This window comes from Fragaria vesca, linkage group LG6 (genome assembly GCF_000184155.1).
Source record: "Fragaria vesca subsp. vesca linkage group LG6, FraVesHawaii_1.0, whole genome shotgun sequence".
Classification (NCBI taxonomy): Eukaryota; Viridiplantae; Streptophyta; class Magnoliopsida; order Rosales; family Rosaceae; genus Fragaria; species Fragaria vesca.
Window position 1 is genome coordinate 32752811 of NC_020496.1, and position 14695 is coordinate 32767505.

Genomic DNA, 14695 nt, shown 5'->3' on the forward strand with positions numbered 1-14695 from the left:
GGGACTGAGCGTCTGGAGCGACCGAGCGAGAGACTAGAGACATTTCTTCTTATTAGGGTTTCAAAACGACGTCGTTTGCCTCTTTTTTTTTTTTTTCGGCTGACCGAGTTGACCGAGTTGGACCCGAGTTGGACCGAGTTGACCGAGTTGGACCGAGTACTCGGCCGATTTTCTGCTGGCCGACTAGAGGCACTGAGTAGGCCAAAATCGCCACGGTGACTAGCCGAGTACCGAGTACTCGCCGAGTACTCGGCCGAGTTGACCGAGTTTTAGAACCTTGGACAAATGTCTTCAGTCTAATTTTTTTTTCTTGAAATATTATTTATAGAATAAGTTTCTCGATTGGATATGTTTTCAAATATAATGTACTTTTGTGTCCAAAAGTGTCTACAATTTCTTTGGACATGATTACATGAATAAATTGTAGAGTTGAAAAAAGGGAAGTACTTTCCCACTGTAGTTCTTTGATTATTTTCCCCTAACTATGGCCATCTCATAAACTCTACTTTCTCGTTGTTGCCCGTAGCACTCTTTGTAACTATTAACCAACTATCAACTATACCCCAAAAGAGATCAGCATCCATATTGTCAAAAAAATAATGAGCAAGAAGAGTTCATTAGTTTTGATCATCGGATATCAATATACAATAAGAACAAAAAATACTACGAATAAGATTAGATCAATGATTAGAGAAGTGGCTATTTCTCCTAAAAATTTATTCAGTAGTTTCAAACTTGAAAAAACCATGAAAATAAAGAAAAGTTCCATACATATTTACCCAAAGAAAGAGGGATCAATTTGAATTTTGAGACTTTCATGGTTGCACAGTTTGTCCCTTGCTTCTTTCACAATGGTCTTTGGTACAAATCACAATGCTCTCTATTTCAAAACTCTTACAAAAACAAACAAAAAGCATTCAATCTCTTCTCTCATATCATGCATTCAATCTCTTCTCTCATATCATCCTTGACGGGAAAGACTGCTTTTCTGTAAAATAAACAAAAAATAAAACACATAAAATAAATGATTAATTACAAAACATCACACAAACTTTGATGTTGTTTTCATTTTCATACCTAACTATCAAAAACTTGCATTTTCATACCCGAAATTTCGTTCCGTTAGCATTTTTATATCCTGACCACTAACACCGTTAAATTTTTAGGGCATTTTCGTCATTTTAATAAATGTATCATTTTTTGCATTTATTTTAACAAAATAATTTATTTTTTACATTTCAATAAATGTATCATTTTTTCGTCATTTCAAAGTTAGTAGAACTCTTGTATGTATATATATATTTTTTGAGTTACATGTTAAGCAAAACAAAACAAAATAAATTAAAATGTATAATTAAAATAAATTATATCGAGAAAATATCAAATATCGATAAAAATTTTATCATATTTTATATAAACATGGTATATTTAACCATCTGATTACAACAATAAGTATCTAGAAGCACTCCCAAAATAATATTGAGAAACTATATAAAGTACATATATCCTAACAATTGGACAAATACTTATCTATCACCATCTCAGAACAAAGCATTTTTGATTTTTCAACCCCCGAACTTTCTGTGTACTTTCTTCACCGCCAAATTAGATAAGCTCCAATCCCAAAGATTTCCAGTGAGAAGCAGTCCATTTTATTGATTGGCCAGCTTCCCACACTGCAGCCTGGTAATTGAAGCTAGCCTCTACTCTCCTGGTATATGAATCCTAGTAAATGAACATTTAAACCGTCATTTTTTTGGAATCCATACAACAAAAATTACAAAAAGACTCGATCACCCTTGATAAATTGCTCAAATTCTCAATAGTAAAGGAGAAGGATTTTATCATCCGCAAGCTCCAAATGAGATATTTCCATATCTTCTCTTCCTACTCTGAGGCCTTCTATCAACTGCATCTCCATTGCACTACTCACTGTTACTCATCCAAGAACCATTTCTTTTCTTTTATCAAATCATAATAACAGTGTAGTCAGACTTAGTCACTGACCTCTTAACAGTTTCACTAAAACTAAAAGAAGAAAGACAAATTAAGCTAGTCTAATATTTCTAACCATCTAATCAATAAAATATATAATTTATCAACCACCAATGGGAATAAAAACAGACTATTTTACTCGTTCACAAACCGGTTTTTTCTTTTATCAATTCATAATAGCATTGTGTCACACTGAATCACTGACCTCTCAAGAGTTTTGCGCAAACTAAAGATAGAAGAAAAAAAAATTATGCTAATCTAACGTTTGTAACCATCTAAATCAATATAATATCAGATTCATTGTCCTATATTTTCCCCCGTAAAACATCGCAACTCAATAACATATTGATTGGTTATATACCAAAACTGGCTTCAGATTCATTTGCAAATTAAATCCACTGGTTGAATTGTCCAAAAACAAAACTGGTAAAATGAACCCAAAAGATAGTCACACAATTCACCTTTTCTACCCCAATTCTAATCCTGCCTAGCAGAAAAGTGATTAAAGTTCACCTTTTGTTTCTCTTTGAGCTGGTGATTCCATCATTTTCCATGACCAAGTATCCCACGTAGAGAACCAGCTACACCATGACGTCGACCCCTACATCATTGAAACAGATTGTAAGTTCTCGGTCATATCCCCTTTTGGCTGAGAGAATAAAGGAGATGCCTTACTGTTCTGTATTAAATAATTCTTCAGATATAGCTTCCCTGTGCTTTCTCCTTTTCTCGTCCTTCACAGACTGTACCACTTCCTCATTCCCATAGTCAGAATCACTATTATAAAGAAACAAAAAAAAAACATATAAATTAAACACCTGTTGACGTTACAAACACAGCATACAGAATTGGATAGGCTTGATAAAAAGGTTCTTACTTATATGGGTCCTTGGAGAATGGAATGAGATTGTTGAAGCTATTCCCAGACTGAATATTTGTCTGCAGTACCAATTCCCAGAGGGAGAGAAAGAGAGATGGAATTTCAAAATCCATGGTAGTTTTACAGGTATGCATTACAGCACTCTTTATAAACACTCTAGAATTCGTAAGGCAATTATATTCGACTGTGCTAGGCATCAGCATACTGAAAACTAAATTATAAACTTGATGATAGAAAACACAAAGAAAATTGAAGAATGGACATGACTTTTCCTATATATTTCCAGTGGCACGAAAAAGTGAGATTAGCAAGTTTGCTTTTCTCAGATAACCTAATACTGATGGGCATATCATTAAATAAAGGGCGCTGTTCATACTCCAGATAAGTACTGAAGCACTCCATCATTTTATATTATTGAACTTCCAGAATTACTCTAAGTTACAGTATTTTCAGATTTGAGATCCTGATTGCCTGCTCAAAGTTAACAAATATAACACCACAAAGCAGCAGACATGATCCTCAGCTTTCCTCCAGCATATCTCCCACATCTCACCACTGCAGTTTGAAACCGGTACTCCATTTGAATATTGTCTCAGATGCTTCAAGTAACAAGTTTCTCGATCCAATTCCACGGAGCTGCAAGCCCATACAACCAATAGTTCAATGGGACTTCCTCCAAGCCATCATTTGAGTGCAAGAAGGAACATAAATTTCCTTCAAACTGAACCAGTCAGGTTTGCATAAGGAGCAGTTTATGGGTTGTTCCAAAACTCAAACTTAGGGTAACTTTGGTAGTCCAAAAAAAGAAAAAGGAGTGCAGAATGAGTTGTTGGAATAGTTCCATGAAGACTGGGATTGACTTAAATCACGTAAATTCAAAACTACACAGCTTAAAAATAAGTTGGTAATGTCTTACTAGTTATTACTGTAAAATAAGACAAAGGCAGAATGAAACACTCTACATATGTACTTAGTATAATTCAAAACTAAAGGACACAGGATATGTATCATCACTTGACATATCAAATTATAAATTTAAGAAATGCTGATTATGGATGTCACTGCATGGTAAATGCAACTGAGAAAGCTTAGGTCATTACCTTTCTGAAGCGTTTGAAATTTATGAATCTGTTGTTTGCACTATGAACAATGGTACAAGGTATGCTCTTATCTCGCACAATCAAATCTTGGCTATAAATAATATCAGCAATCCCACTTTCAGAATCATCAATCTTGCCACTTATGGTTGATATGTCACCACTGCGTCTAGAGCTCATGACAAAGTCATTCTCCAATTTGTGAACTGCATGATTTATGGATGTTTCATGGGGCACATTCTCAGCAACTCCAGTGCCAAGAGATACAGTTCCCAGAACTGATGTGGCTGTTTCTTCTACATCAGAATCAGCTACCACAGTTTCATCTGTTGAGCATGAAGATGAGACAACTACTGCAAAAAGAAAGTAGCTGATATTATTCTCCCTCACGTCAATGAAAAAGCAAAAGAGTTTGTATGATAAACCAAAAACAGAAAGCCAAAAAGTAAAAGTTTACAATTGATAAAAGAATAACTGCAGGAAAAAAAGAAGATGTTATATTTCAGCGCTAATGTTTGAATTGGAAGATCTCAAATTTGAATCGGAAGCCCTTGTACCCACATTTTTTATCTTTCGGTAAAGACATATATAGACGAACTAAAAGAAAATGGAGTGCAAACATTCGTGATTGCAAAAGAACAAGTAGGAGGTTTAAATGGTATTTTAAACTCTGCAACTACATGAGTACCCACAATTTTGGAAAAGAACAACTGTGCTCCAAACTTTTGTACACCACAGAGAATTACTAAAACCTCACCCAAATAAAATACATACACACAACAAAACAAAAAACAAAAAAACAAAAAAACAGAAATAATTATTTTGAAGGAAACTCTCAACACAAATTAATAAAGGGAAGAGCAAAAGTAAAACACAGATGTGTGAGGAAGTCTTCGTTATGATGATACAAGTTCAGCTTGATAGCTTAGCTTGAAAGGATATAAACCAACAGCAAAAATAATGTACAGTCCATCAAATAAACTCAGTTTATCTAGCTTCTTACCAATCTAATGGCTAAAGCATCTCCAACAGTATTGTTATTGTTTTTAATCATTTGTCAATTTTTGAGGTAAATCTGAGCTCCAATAGAATACCTAAGGAATTGAACAAATTTAGGAATTGATAAAGAGGACAGCTAAATTTTTCAATTGAGGAGAGAGAATTTAACGTTAAATTCTCAACGTTCAAATTTTTTCTGTTTCCAACGTTAAAATTTGATTTAGCTATTGAAATAGCTATTCATGTTGGAAGAAAACTATCTAAATGGATAGCTAAATATAGCTCTTAGCTACTTTAACAATATATTTAGCTATCCTTGTTGGAGATGCTAAATCTAACCTGTTGGAATTAGACATTTTTTATTACTATATTTGCTACTAAGTACCGTTGTATTTTGAACTCCCCTTTATAATTATTACTGGGCCCAAGTGAATATATCATTAGACACTTTGTTTGATTTATCTTTCTGAGACATCAATCTAACGTGTCTTCTCGCTGCTTTAGGAATATGTTGGTAGATCATTTTTTACTTACAACCTGAGACTGAATGCACATGTTTTGAGTCAATAAGACAGATCATTGTTTCCTTCAAGTGCCTTTAAAAAAAATTAGGCTTTATAGTTGATTTAGTTGTTAATCCATGGCAAGCGCAAGTATATGAAACCTCTAAAAATGTATTAAGAAAATAATAGTGTATCCAATTGTCCATCACAACAGAATCCATAATGTTATTTACATCGATCACTTTTGACAAGTTCCACATCTGTGCAAAAGGTATAGAGTACGTACCACAAGGTGATTTTAACATCGATGGATCCAGCCGTCCATTCAATATGGCACATAATAAGTCTAGTTCCTTCACTCGTAATAGTGACCCAAGCTTATCACAGTAATCATCAGACAACCGTTCTGGGACAACACAAACATCATGATCACTGACTGCGCAATCTGGGATCTGACATCAAAAAAGATATAGAAAATAAACAACATACTCAATTTGCTGCCTAGTGTTCAAATATACAATTTGTTATAAAAGAAATTCACCATCAAGCAATAACTTCCCTTGTTATCTGTACCCTATAAAAACAGCTTTGGTGTACATAAATCACCGGTGAAATCAGCAATGTAAACTTTTCTATAGCTTTCATTTCAGAGGCAGGTAATAAAAAAAAACAAGCAATTTGTACCCAGCAGACTTAGAGCAGGACCCAACATGAGATCACAGACTTAGAGCAGGTTATCAGGATACATATCTATAGATCAGAAAACTTTGGCCCGTCCCCTTCTCCTCCTCTTTCTTTTCCTCACCTCCCTTCTCTGCACATCTAAAACAAATTCCTCCACCATCTCTTTCTTTGTCCATGAAAACTTTCATCCTCTCTCCAGAACTGATGTTCATCTCTTTTAGAATTTTCAAATGGTTGCAGATCCAAACAGAAGATAGATCTTAAAGGCCCATGGGTGGGTCTAAGGAAATCAAATAAGATTCAATTTACCGGGACATTTTACTTTTTCTTCAATCCATCTATGGATGTTATAAGCAAGTGCCTAGTTCATACCAAGTTGGCTTGACCCTGCACATTAATCACTCCCCTCTCACAACCATAATTGCAAAATGATGGTTGTAGTAACAATTCCTAGCTAATTTTATGACTGTTGCTTTGTTCCCAATGCATAGATTTGAAGAGAAAACAGAGCAGAAGACAGAAAACAGTTTTGGTTGCAGGCATAAAAATGTTGGACCTAATCTTGGACCAAACTTTATAAAGGCATAAAATCCTAATCCCTTTTGGTTTGGGCAACTGCCTTTCATTCCGTATAACAAACAAGTACTTTTTAATTAATCTTTCCTTATTGGACAAAAATGGGATTGCACTAACAACCTCTATCACTAGGAATACGATGCTGTGGTTAGGAAGGCTCCTGGTCTTGCAGAAAACATACACTAATTAATCATGGGCTAGATCATAGACCCACACAACACAGTTGACGGTCAATTAACTTGTAAAGTGATGGAGGCAACAGTAAGCAACAATGTGTAAACCCTAAATCCTATAGTAAAAATATAGAGGCTGGAATGTAACTGACCCTATGTAATTAGCCCTAAACATATATATTGTATGCCTTGAAATAGTATGAACCATGATATGACAGTTGATACTCGAAATAACTGGGAAGCAACCAAATTCACTAACAGCTAACAACATCTTTATGAACAGGAAAGACAAATCCAAATAACATACTGAGAATAAGAATTGCAAGTATAATTATATGATTTATATCCATGTGTAAATTTGACTAATTAACAAATAAGTATTATTCAAGACTTTACAAAGTTTTAACTGGCCATGTAAAAGAGTTCCACAAGCTAAAGTCAACTTTTGTTAATTTTATTGTATATTTCGTTTATTTTTAATTTTAAGCATTTTTAAAGAAACCTCTGTAGAAGGCGGGTAAAAATCCGCCATAAACAAGAACCCTGAGAAGTTGGTATTTAAGTATTTATCTTGCATGTATGTACGCACATATCATAAGACAAAGAATCATACTTGGCTATTTGATTTAAATCCTTCAACGTAAAGAATCTTTGCACCACTGATTTCCAGTAAGGACTGCAACCGATCACCAAACCTATACTGAAAGAGCGAGAGTATAATACATTAGCATAGAGTGCAAAGACGTACTGAGGATTTGAGCTCTTAAACATTTAACATAGATTGGAGAGAACTAAACTACTCATTACATCAGCCCAAGACAAGTCACACTTCTACAATCATACTTTAGTGTGGAGTAGAAAACTTTCATTGGGTGCAAGTTTACCCAAAAGCTGAATGCAAACTAACAATACGAAGAACAAGCACATTCATAAAATTATGTTCCCTTTTTCGGTCAACATTTTGGTTTGTCCGTCAAAGCTGAATTTTTTGATCTGGTTCAATTCAGGGTTGCTATTTATTAATGGATAGTGTTTATTTCCAATGCGATGACAAATAAAGTTAAACTCAAGTGTTAAGAAAAAAGAATGATACTGAATTTCTGAGGGACTAAAAGAATGGAACATTACCACAAGTGTCGAGTCCAACAAAAATGCATATCCTGCTAAACAGTTTTCTCGACTTCTTGGGTCTGCAAGTTTGACCGATGTTCCATCCACTGTCATTGTTGGAGAAAAGCTGATTAAGGGATAGAACAAAAGATATTTGTATCAGCACAACTATTGCTAATCTACAAGAAATATAATCCAAAACAAGATTAAGAATTAACACTCACGGTGTGTAACACGGAAACTCAGTGAGAATATTCTTCTCTGCAAGAAACTAAATAAGCCACAGCAATCAGTAATAGTCATGGAACAATAACAAAAGAACATATATTTCAGTCAAAATTGCCATCAAAGTAGTAATAAGTAGTTATAATAGCAGAACTAAACATAGTTTTTCATCATGCTGTGATAAAGCTGCATTTTCAGATGCAAACAAGATATATGATGTTTTGTGCAAAAGGTAATCATTAAAAAAGGGAAATAAAAAAAAAGAAGAAGAATACATAAACTCTACAAAACAACATTGAAACAACCAGGCTGTGACCGCTGTGTATGTAGTGAAAGAGCAATCTGATAACAGATTGCGATCAATTGAAAAGAAGAAAGAAAAAAAGAAAAAAAAAAAAAAGATACATTCAGAAGTTTCAAAAATCATTCGCAGATCCAGCTATATTCCACGCAATATTTTTGTATAATCCTAATGCTTAACTAGTCAAACTAAATTAAGATTAGAATTACCAATTTGAATACATTTTCCTACATGTCACAAAACTATATAATAAGTGGCAACTTCTCACCAATGTTACCAAAAAGAACTTTTGGTAACTTCTTATCCAAAAAGAATTTCCCTTCAAAGCAATCATGAGGCATGGGACGTCTTAAGATCACACTTCTATTACACTTCATAGGGTGTCTTATTAGTGCATGAAACCCCAAATCATCTGCATATATACCATCACTCCATTTCCTTTCACAAACTAGCAGTTGGGAATATTTGTTCCTGGGTATCTTCCTTTTCTGTGTTGTAATCCAATGGTATTGTAAAGTAATGAGTCTCATTAACCTTAAGATCTATTGAACTTGACTCAACCTTCAAGTATAAAACCAATCATTAATTGGTACAATACTTTACCATGATTAGAACTAAGATGAGTCATTTCTCAAAGCATGTCTGGAGTTGACCATCTGTTCCCGCTTTTCCTTCTTCCAAGATAGTAGCTTTGATTATTTCACTTGGTCATAGTTTCTCACATTGCAACAATTGGCCATGTCACACAGAGGTCCCTGCTATATCTTCCTTTATTCCTCCTCTTTCTCATTTAAACTTCAGTAAAAGCCACATACATATGATAAGAGATGAAACTTAGGTGTAGATAAAACCAAGAACTTCCAGAGGACCAGATCCTCCAAAGCATTAATAAAATCTAACAATTTTAGAAAATTAACCATAAGGTCAATTCTGCAGACTTTTTCTCATTCAGGTCAGCACTTTTCTTTCCCATGCAGTTCGGCCAGTTCCTTTACTGCAATGCAGTAATGTATGCAACAATTTGGGTATCGAGTTTCTGGCTAAATATTTATTTTTTTCTTAGGAGTATTTATAAGTAGAAAAATGCAAGGAATAATTGTAGGAAGGATTTACGCACAATATTAGCAAAAAATAAAATAGAAAATAATTCAGAATCTAAAAATTATTGTACTTGCAATATTTGTTACGCCATTACAATAATCTTTTGGAAATAAAAACTGCACATCTGCACTGCAGTTAATTGGAAACAAGTATTGCATTGCAAGGAAAACCCCCATGTAGAACAGTTCCCTGACCGCATCGGGAAAAAAAGTTAAAACAACAGAGAAAACAGAGGTCCTTGGATACCTTACAAGGAATGAGGTCCTTGGATACCTTACAAGGAATCAACTCTCACCGGTTCAACCAAAAACTACTGCATGTGTCATCAGTCGTGACACTAATACAAATGCCAAAATAAATAATAATAATAGAACTAATAATAATAAATGAATAATTCAACTACACCTACCTCAACCCAAGTTCCAACTACAAAAGGTTTCTTCTTCATAATAGCATCCAATAGATCTTCTTTCATTGGCATGACATGGTCAACAAGCACATGCGTGCACTCCTGACTCCAATGATAGGTGATGCAAGCACCTAATGAGAAACCATAATAGTTAGATTACCCTAGACCCTCAATTAACATCAGAACCACACATCACTTTGCAACAAGTAGGTATAACTGCCCGACTAGATTAAGAAACTGCCCAACCGAAAGATGTAACTGACTAATGGTTAGTTAATTTTGGTCAATAAGTACAAATAAATCCAAAGCACCCAGGGAGTGCAACCTATTTACCTAAGCATGCAAGACAACAATGAAAACCGTCACGGAAAACCACAAAACTATGTGAGCATTGCTCTGAAAGGGACTCGTTAAAATAGGTATAATGCTTTTGCACCCAAAAGTATTATACACACGTATACACAGCTTTTTATGTTTTTTTTCTTTTTTCGTACTTTACACATTTTTGAGCAAAAATGAATATAAATGAATATTTCAGAATTTTCAAGTGAGTTAATTGATTAATTAAGAATACGATGAGCTTGAGAAAGAACTATTAGAATAAGTAGCCAACACAAACATTTCCCATATTATATGGTCTTGTACTTAACTAACTATGCCTCTGAGTGTATTTAAGTAAAGACATCAGAAACTGATCTTTAAGTCTGACATAGAACAGTATACACTCTAAAGTCCAACCACACCAGAAAATGGAGAAATGAATAACCCCCCAAAATGTGTCTTTGGCCTTCAAATAAACCACCATTCCATTCCTAAACTCAAATTCACATCCTTAATTAAAACTGAGAACATTAAGCAATGAGAAACTACCTACGGTGCCATTCATTGTGAGGCAGAAGGAAATCACCACAGGCATTGCTCTATCATAAAGGCAGGAGAAACATACGGCTTTTGGAAAAGCATACACTTGTCACCGATGAGACAGGAAACCATGTTCCAAGTATGTTTTTCAATTGCGAACATCTTTGCTTCATCAGCGAAATATGCCAAAGTCTTTCACATGAATCCCCACCCCCACATCCCCCCCAACAAAAAAAAACAAAAAAAAAGAAAAGGAAATATATAAAATCATTAGATTGGAGAGGTCGCCCATGAAATATATTTGACAGATGCAAAGTGTACCTATTATTAAGTTTTCTTAAATACATTATACTTTAGGGTAAGGCTATGGTGTGTTAATGCATCTCATGCATCAACTTTATCCTAAAGTTGTAAAATGATTCCTCAAAGTGGTAACATTAGTCCTCAAAGTTGTAACATGAGTCCTCAAAGTGGTAATTGAGTCCTTAAATTGGTATTTTATCACTTTAAGGACTCAATTACCACTCTTTGAGGACACATTTTACCACTTGAGAAGTAACAACATCGTCTAAGGGAATAAACCTAACAACACATAAGAATATAATTCCTTTTGGTTAGTGGTTCTACAGATTCTTGGTGGAGTTTAATATCTTTGGCATCAGTCATTCGGAGTGATACAAATTACATGTCAATGGGTGAGACTCTGAAATAATGGTTAGAGGTTCAACACCACTCCATATAGAGACATTTATCTGGGCAATATTATGTTTGCTTCAATCAATGTTTGAAATTCAGAAATGGACAGGGAATGCTCTATCATGCGTCTCTTTCTTGTATTGTTTCTTTTTCTTAAAACGCATCCATAAATATGTGCAAAACTTCATTTCCACCCTTAGGATTTTTTATTTTGGATAATATGAGGGACATTGAGGTTGAGAAGATTTTTTTTTTTTTTCTCCTAACTTTGATTGAAAATACTTCCCTCCTTCAATAATAGATAAAAGGCATTACATACTTTCTCTTGTAAGTCTTCAGTACATAAATTGATCATCATCTTCCATCCTTTTCAAGGCATCCTTCACAATATGGAAGGTTAAGTACCTCCTAGGTCTGTTACTTCTTGAATAGATGCCTACAGGAAAAGCAGTGACTTAATCGTGGCTAAAGCCAAATTTTGGGCCTTGCTTTTAGGAGTATGTCGATTTTGATATTAGCTGTAATATTTTCCTTCTGTAAATGGATCGAGAAGCAGCTATTCTCAGGAATTTATCCTTTGATTACTTCTGGTAGGTGCATTTTTGCTTGGGTGTTTAGACGTACATTGTTTCATTCTCTGTTTTCAGAATATCACTGTCTGTTTTGTTTCAGTGTCATTTGGTTTAGTAGATTGTTGGTTCATTTTCTTTGTATTCTGCACCTACTTATCTAAAGCATCTCAGTTTCCTTTAAAAAAAATATTATAAAAATGAGGCTGGTACTGTAATCATTGTCTTTTTACAAGAACATTATAAGACTACCGCAATACGTATTAGATATAGAGTTTCACTAGTTTATATGTATTGGAAGCACACCTACGAAAACAACAAGATATATTACAAATGAAGCTATAATACTTGAAGTTAACATGCAGGCAAGTAAACATGGAAATCAACAGGTATATAACAAATATGTGTATCTCGCTTGTCACGTCACTAACCGATTGATGAAATTTTTTCTTGAAGAGGATGATTCACTTGAGATTTTTCCGGGCAGCATGCAAACAAATTCAGTGGAACAAAGGAAAATCTGCCACAGTTGAATTTTAAGGATTAAGCATATAAGTATTAAAAGAAAAGAAAAAAAATTGTAGCAGTGCAAGTCTTATGTGATAGCAGTGCATCATCTTATGTGAGCATTCATAATCAGCAGAAACAACTGCTCCTGGCATCAACCAGCAACAGTTAGATTTTTGTAAAAATACATTACTATCTGAGTTCTAAGGATGCCACCACATAAGAATAAGTTGTCCAAAAACAACTGTATTCCTTTATGCTTCTTGCCAGTGTCACACAAAATGATACTAAACCTTGGAAACCTAGTTACATTACCTGAAGACAGCGGTACCAGTTCCAAATGAAACCAAGTCCCCATCTCTAAGTGATGTTTCTTTATTCGGCAAGTCATGAATCTTTTCCATTGATGTAAGGTTCTTGTTAATGTAAGTTCCATATTTTGAGCAGTCTCTAATTCGGACTTTGGAGGATAAAACTGAAGATTTAGTTTGCCGAGGGAGAGCTGATACCATTGAATCAACAACTATTTCTGCATGAACCCTAGAAACTCCTTTGTCCTCTGCAATATTTACATCACAACCTACATTTACATAAGGAGTCAATATATGTAGAGAAAATAAACAACTTTTGTAACATAAGCATGACTAGAAGGGAGAAGGAAAGCAAGACTAATCAGTTAAGCAAAAAGCAATTGATACCCACAGGAGAAAAAAGAAATGTGATTGGTGAAAGATCCAAGTTAGTTAAGTTGTTTCTTTGTTTTCTTTTTTAATACCGAGAAATCCCCACACTCTTTTGTATAAATAAAATAAAAAATAAAAACACTCTCTCTGCTTGTCACTGTCTACCCAAGAAACTAGAGATGTAATATCTAGAACGGCGAAGTTTGACTAATTTCCTTTCAGCAGTCGAGCTACTTCCTTCAAAACGTACTCAACAAAGAAGGAACTAGTGCATATCAAATGTTGGTAATATAGAGTGTACATACCTTTCCGACCCACTTTGTAAGTTCCTCTAGCAAAGATATAGTATGTATCCTCACCTGCCATACATTTTGTCAACTAAATCATTTCCAGCACATTTAACAAATTGTAATAACCTAAAGCATTACACTTGATGCGCAATGCCAAATGTGCTTTAGCAGGGTAGAGATACTTTACTCATCACATTTAACACAATGATTCGCAAGAACCTAACCTAACCTATCCCATGAAAATTATAATTAACTATTAAACTATAACAGTATTTAATTTCTATTCTATTCCAAAACGTATTTAACTATCCCGGCTTGAATCTGCAGACTCCGGCAGCCGTAGTAGAGAATAAGTAATCATAATATCTCGGATTAGTACATTCAATTTCCTGGTTTATGGACTCTTTTTCCTACCGAGCAAATAAACAATACCTGATAGGGGGTCGGCGGGGAAGAAACCCCAAACCATGCTTTCCTTGCTGTTTTAACTTAAACAGAGACAGAGTCAGGGAGCGAGAAATTGATAATGAATTGCCGGTGCTCTATATTCAATGAATGAAGAAGCGGCTATCAGACCCAAAACCAGTCCCAGCGTCGGGGGTAAGGTAGTTTGGATCTGCTTTTATAAACTTCTTTTTGTAAAAGGAAAACGAGAAACGGGACGGTCTACTTTTATAAACTTCTTTTATATTTTAAAAAATATCCATTTAGTATTAATTTAAACCCCTCATTTCTCATTTCAATGACAATCTTTTTTATTAGCTCATTTTAATATAAAGTAACATTTTTATGCCCAAATGCACAAATCTTTATGCCCAAATGCACAAATCTTTATACCCAAATGTATAAATCTTTGGAAAAAATGTGTCTTAGGGTATATATACCTTGCAAGGTGGCGGTGTGTTATTGGTCCACATAGGCCAACCACTTAAAAAAAAGGGACATACTTAACGAATGTCTGTTAACTCTCTTTAACGGATTTTTTAACAGACTTTTTCTTAAATGGATCTTTCTAACAGAAAAAGAAAAAAAAACT

General features: G+C 34.5%; 1 protein-coding gene across 1 annotated transcript; it reads right to left on the bottom strand.

Annotated features, from left to right (window-relative positions):
* Positions 1-1370: 1370 nt before the first annotated feature.
* Positions 1371-14303, bottom strand: LOC101304895. Its single transcript, XM_004304284.1, has 14 exons — positions 14092-14303; positions 13675-13728; positions 13002-13266; positions 12611-12699; positions 10054-10184; positions 8242-8288; positions 8036-8144; positions 7521-7607; positions 5761-5926; positions 3976-4325; positions 2873-2934; positions 2671-2772; positions 2509-2596; positions 1371-1725 (listed from the first exon to the last, which is right to left on the bottom strand). Exons 1-13 carry the CDS (start codon positions 14126-14128, stop codon positions 2539-2541), a joined length of 1557 nt encoding a protein of 518 aa, XP_004304332.1. The 5' UTR covers positions 14129-14303; the 3' UTR covers positions 1371-1725; positions 2509-2538.
* Between the last annotated feature and the right edge of the window lie 392 nt (positions 14304-14695).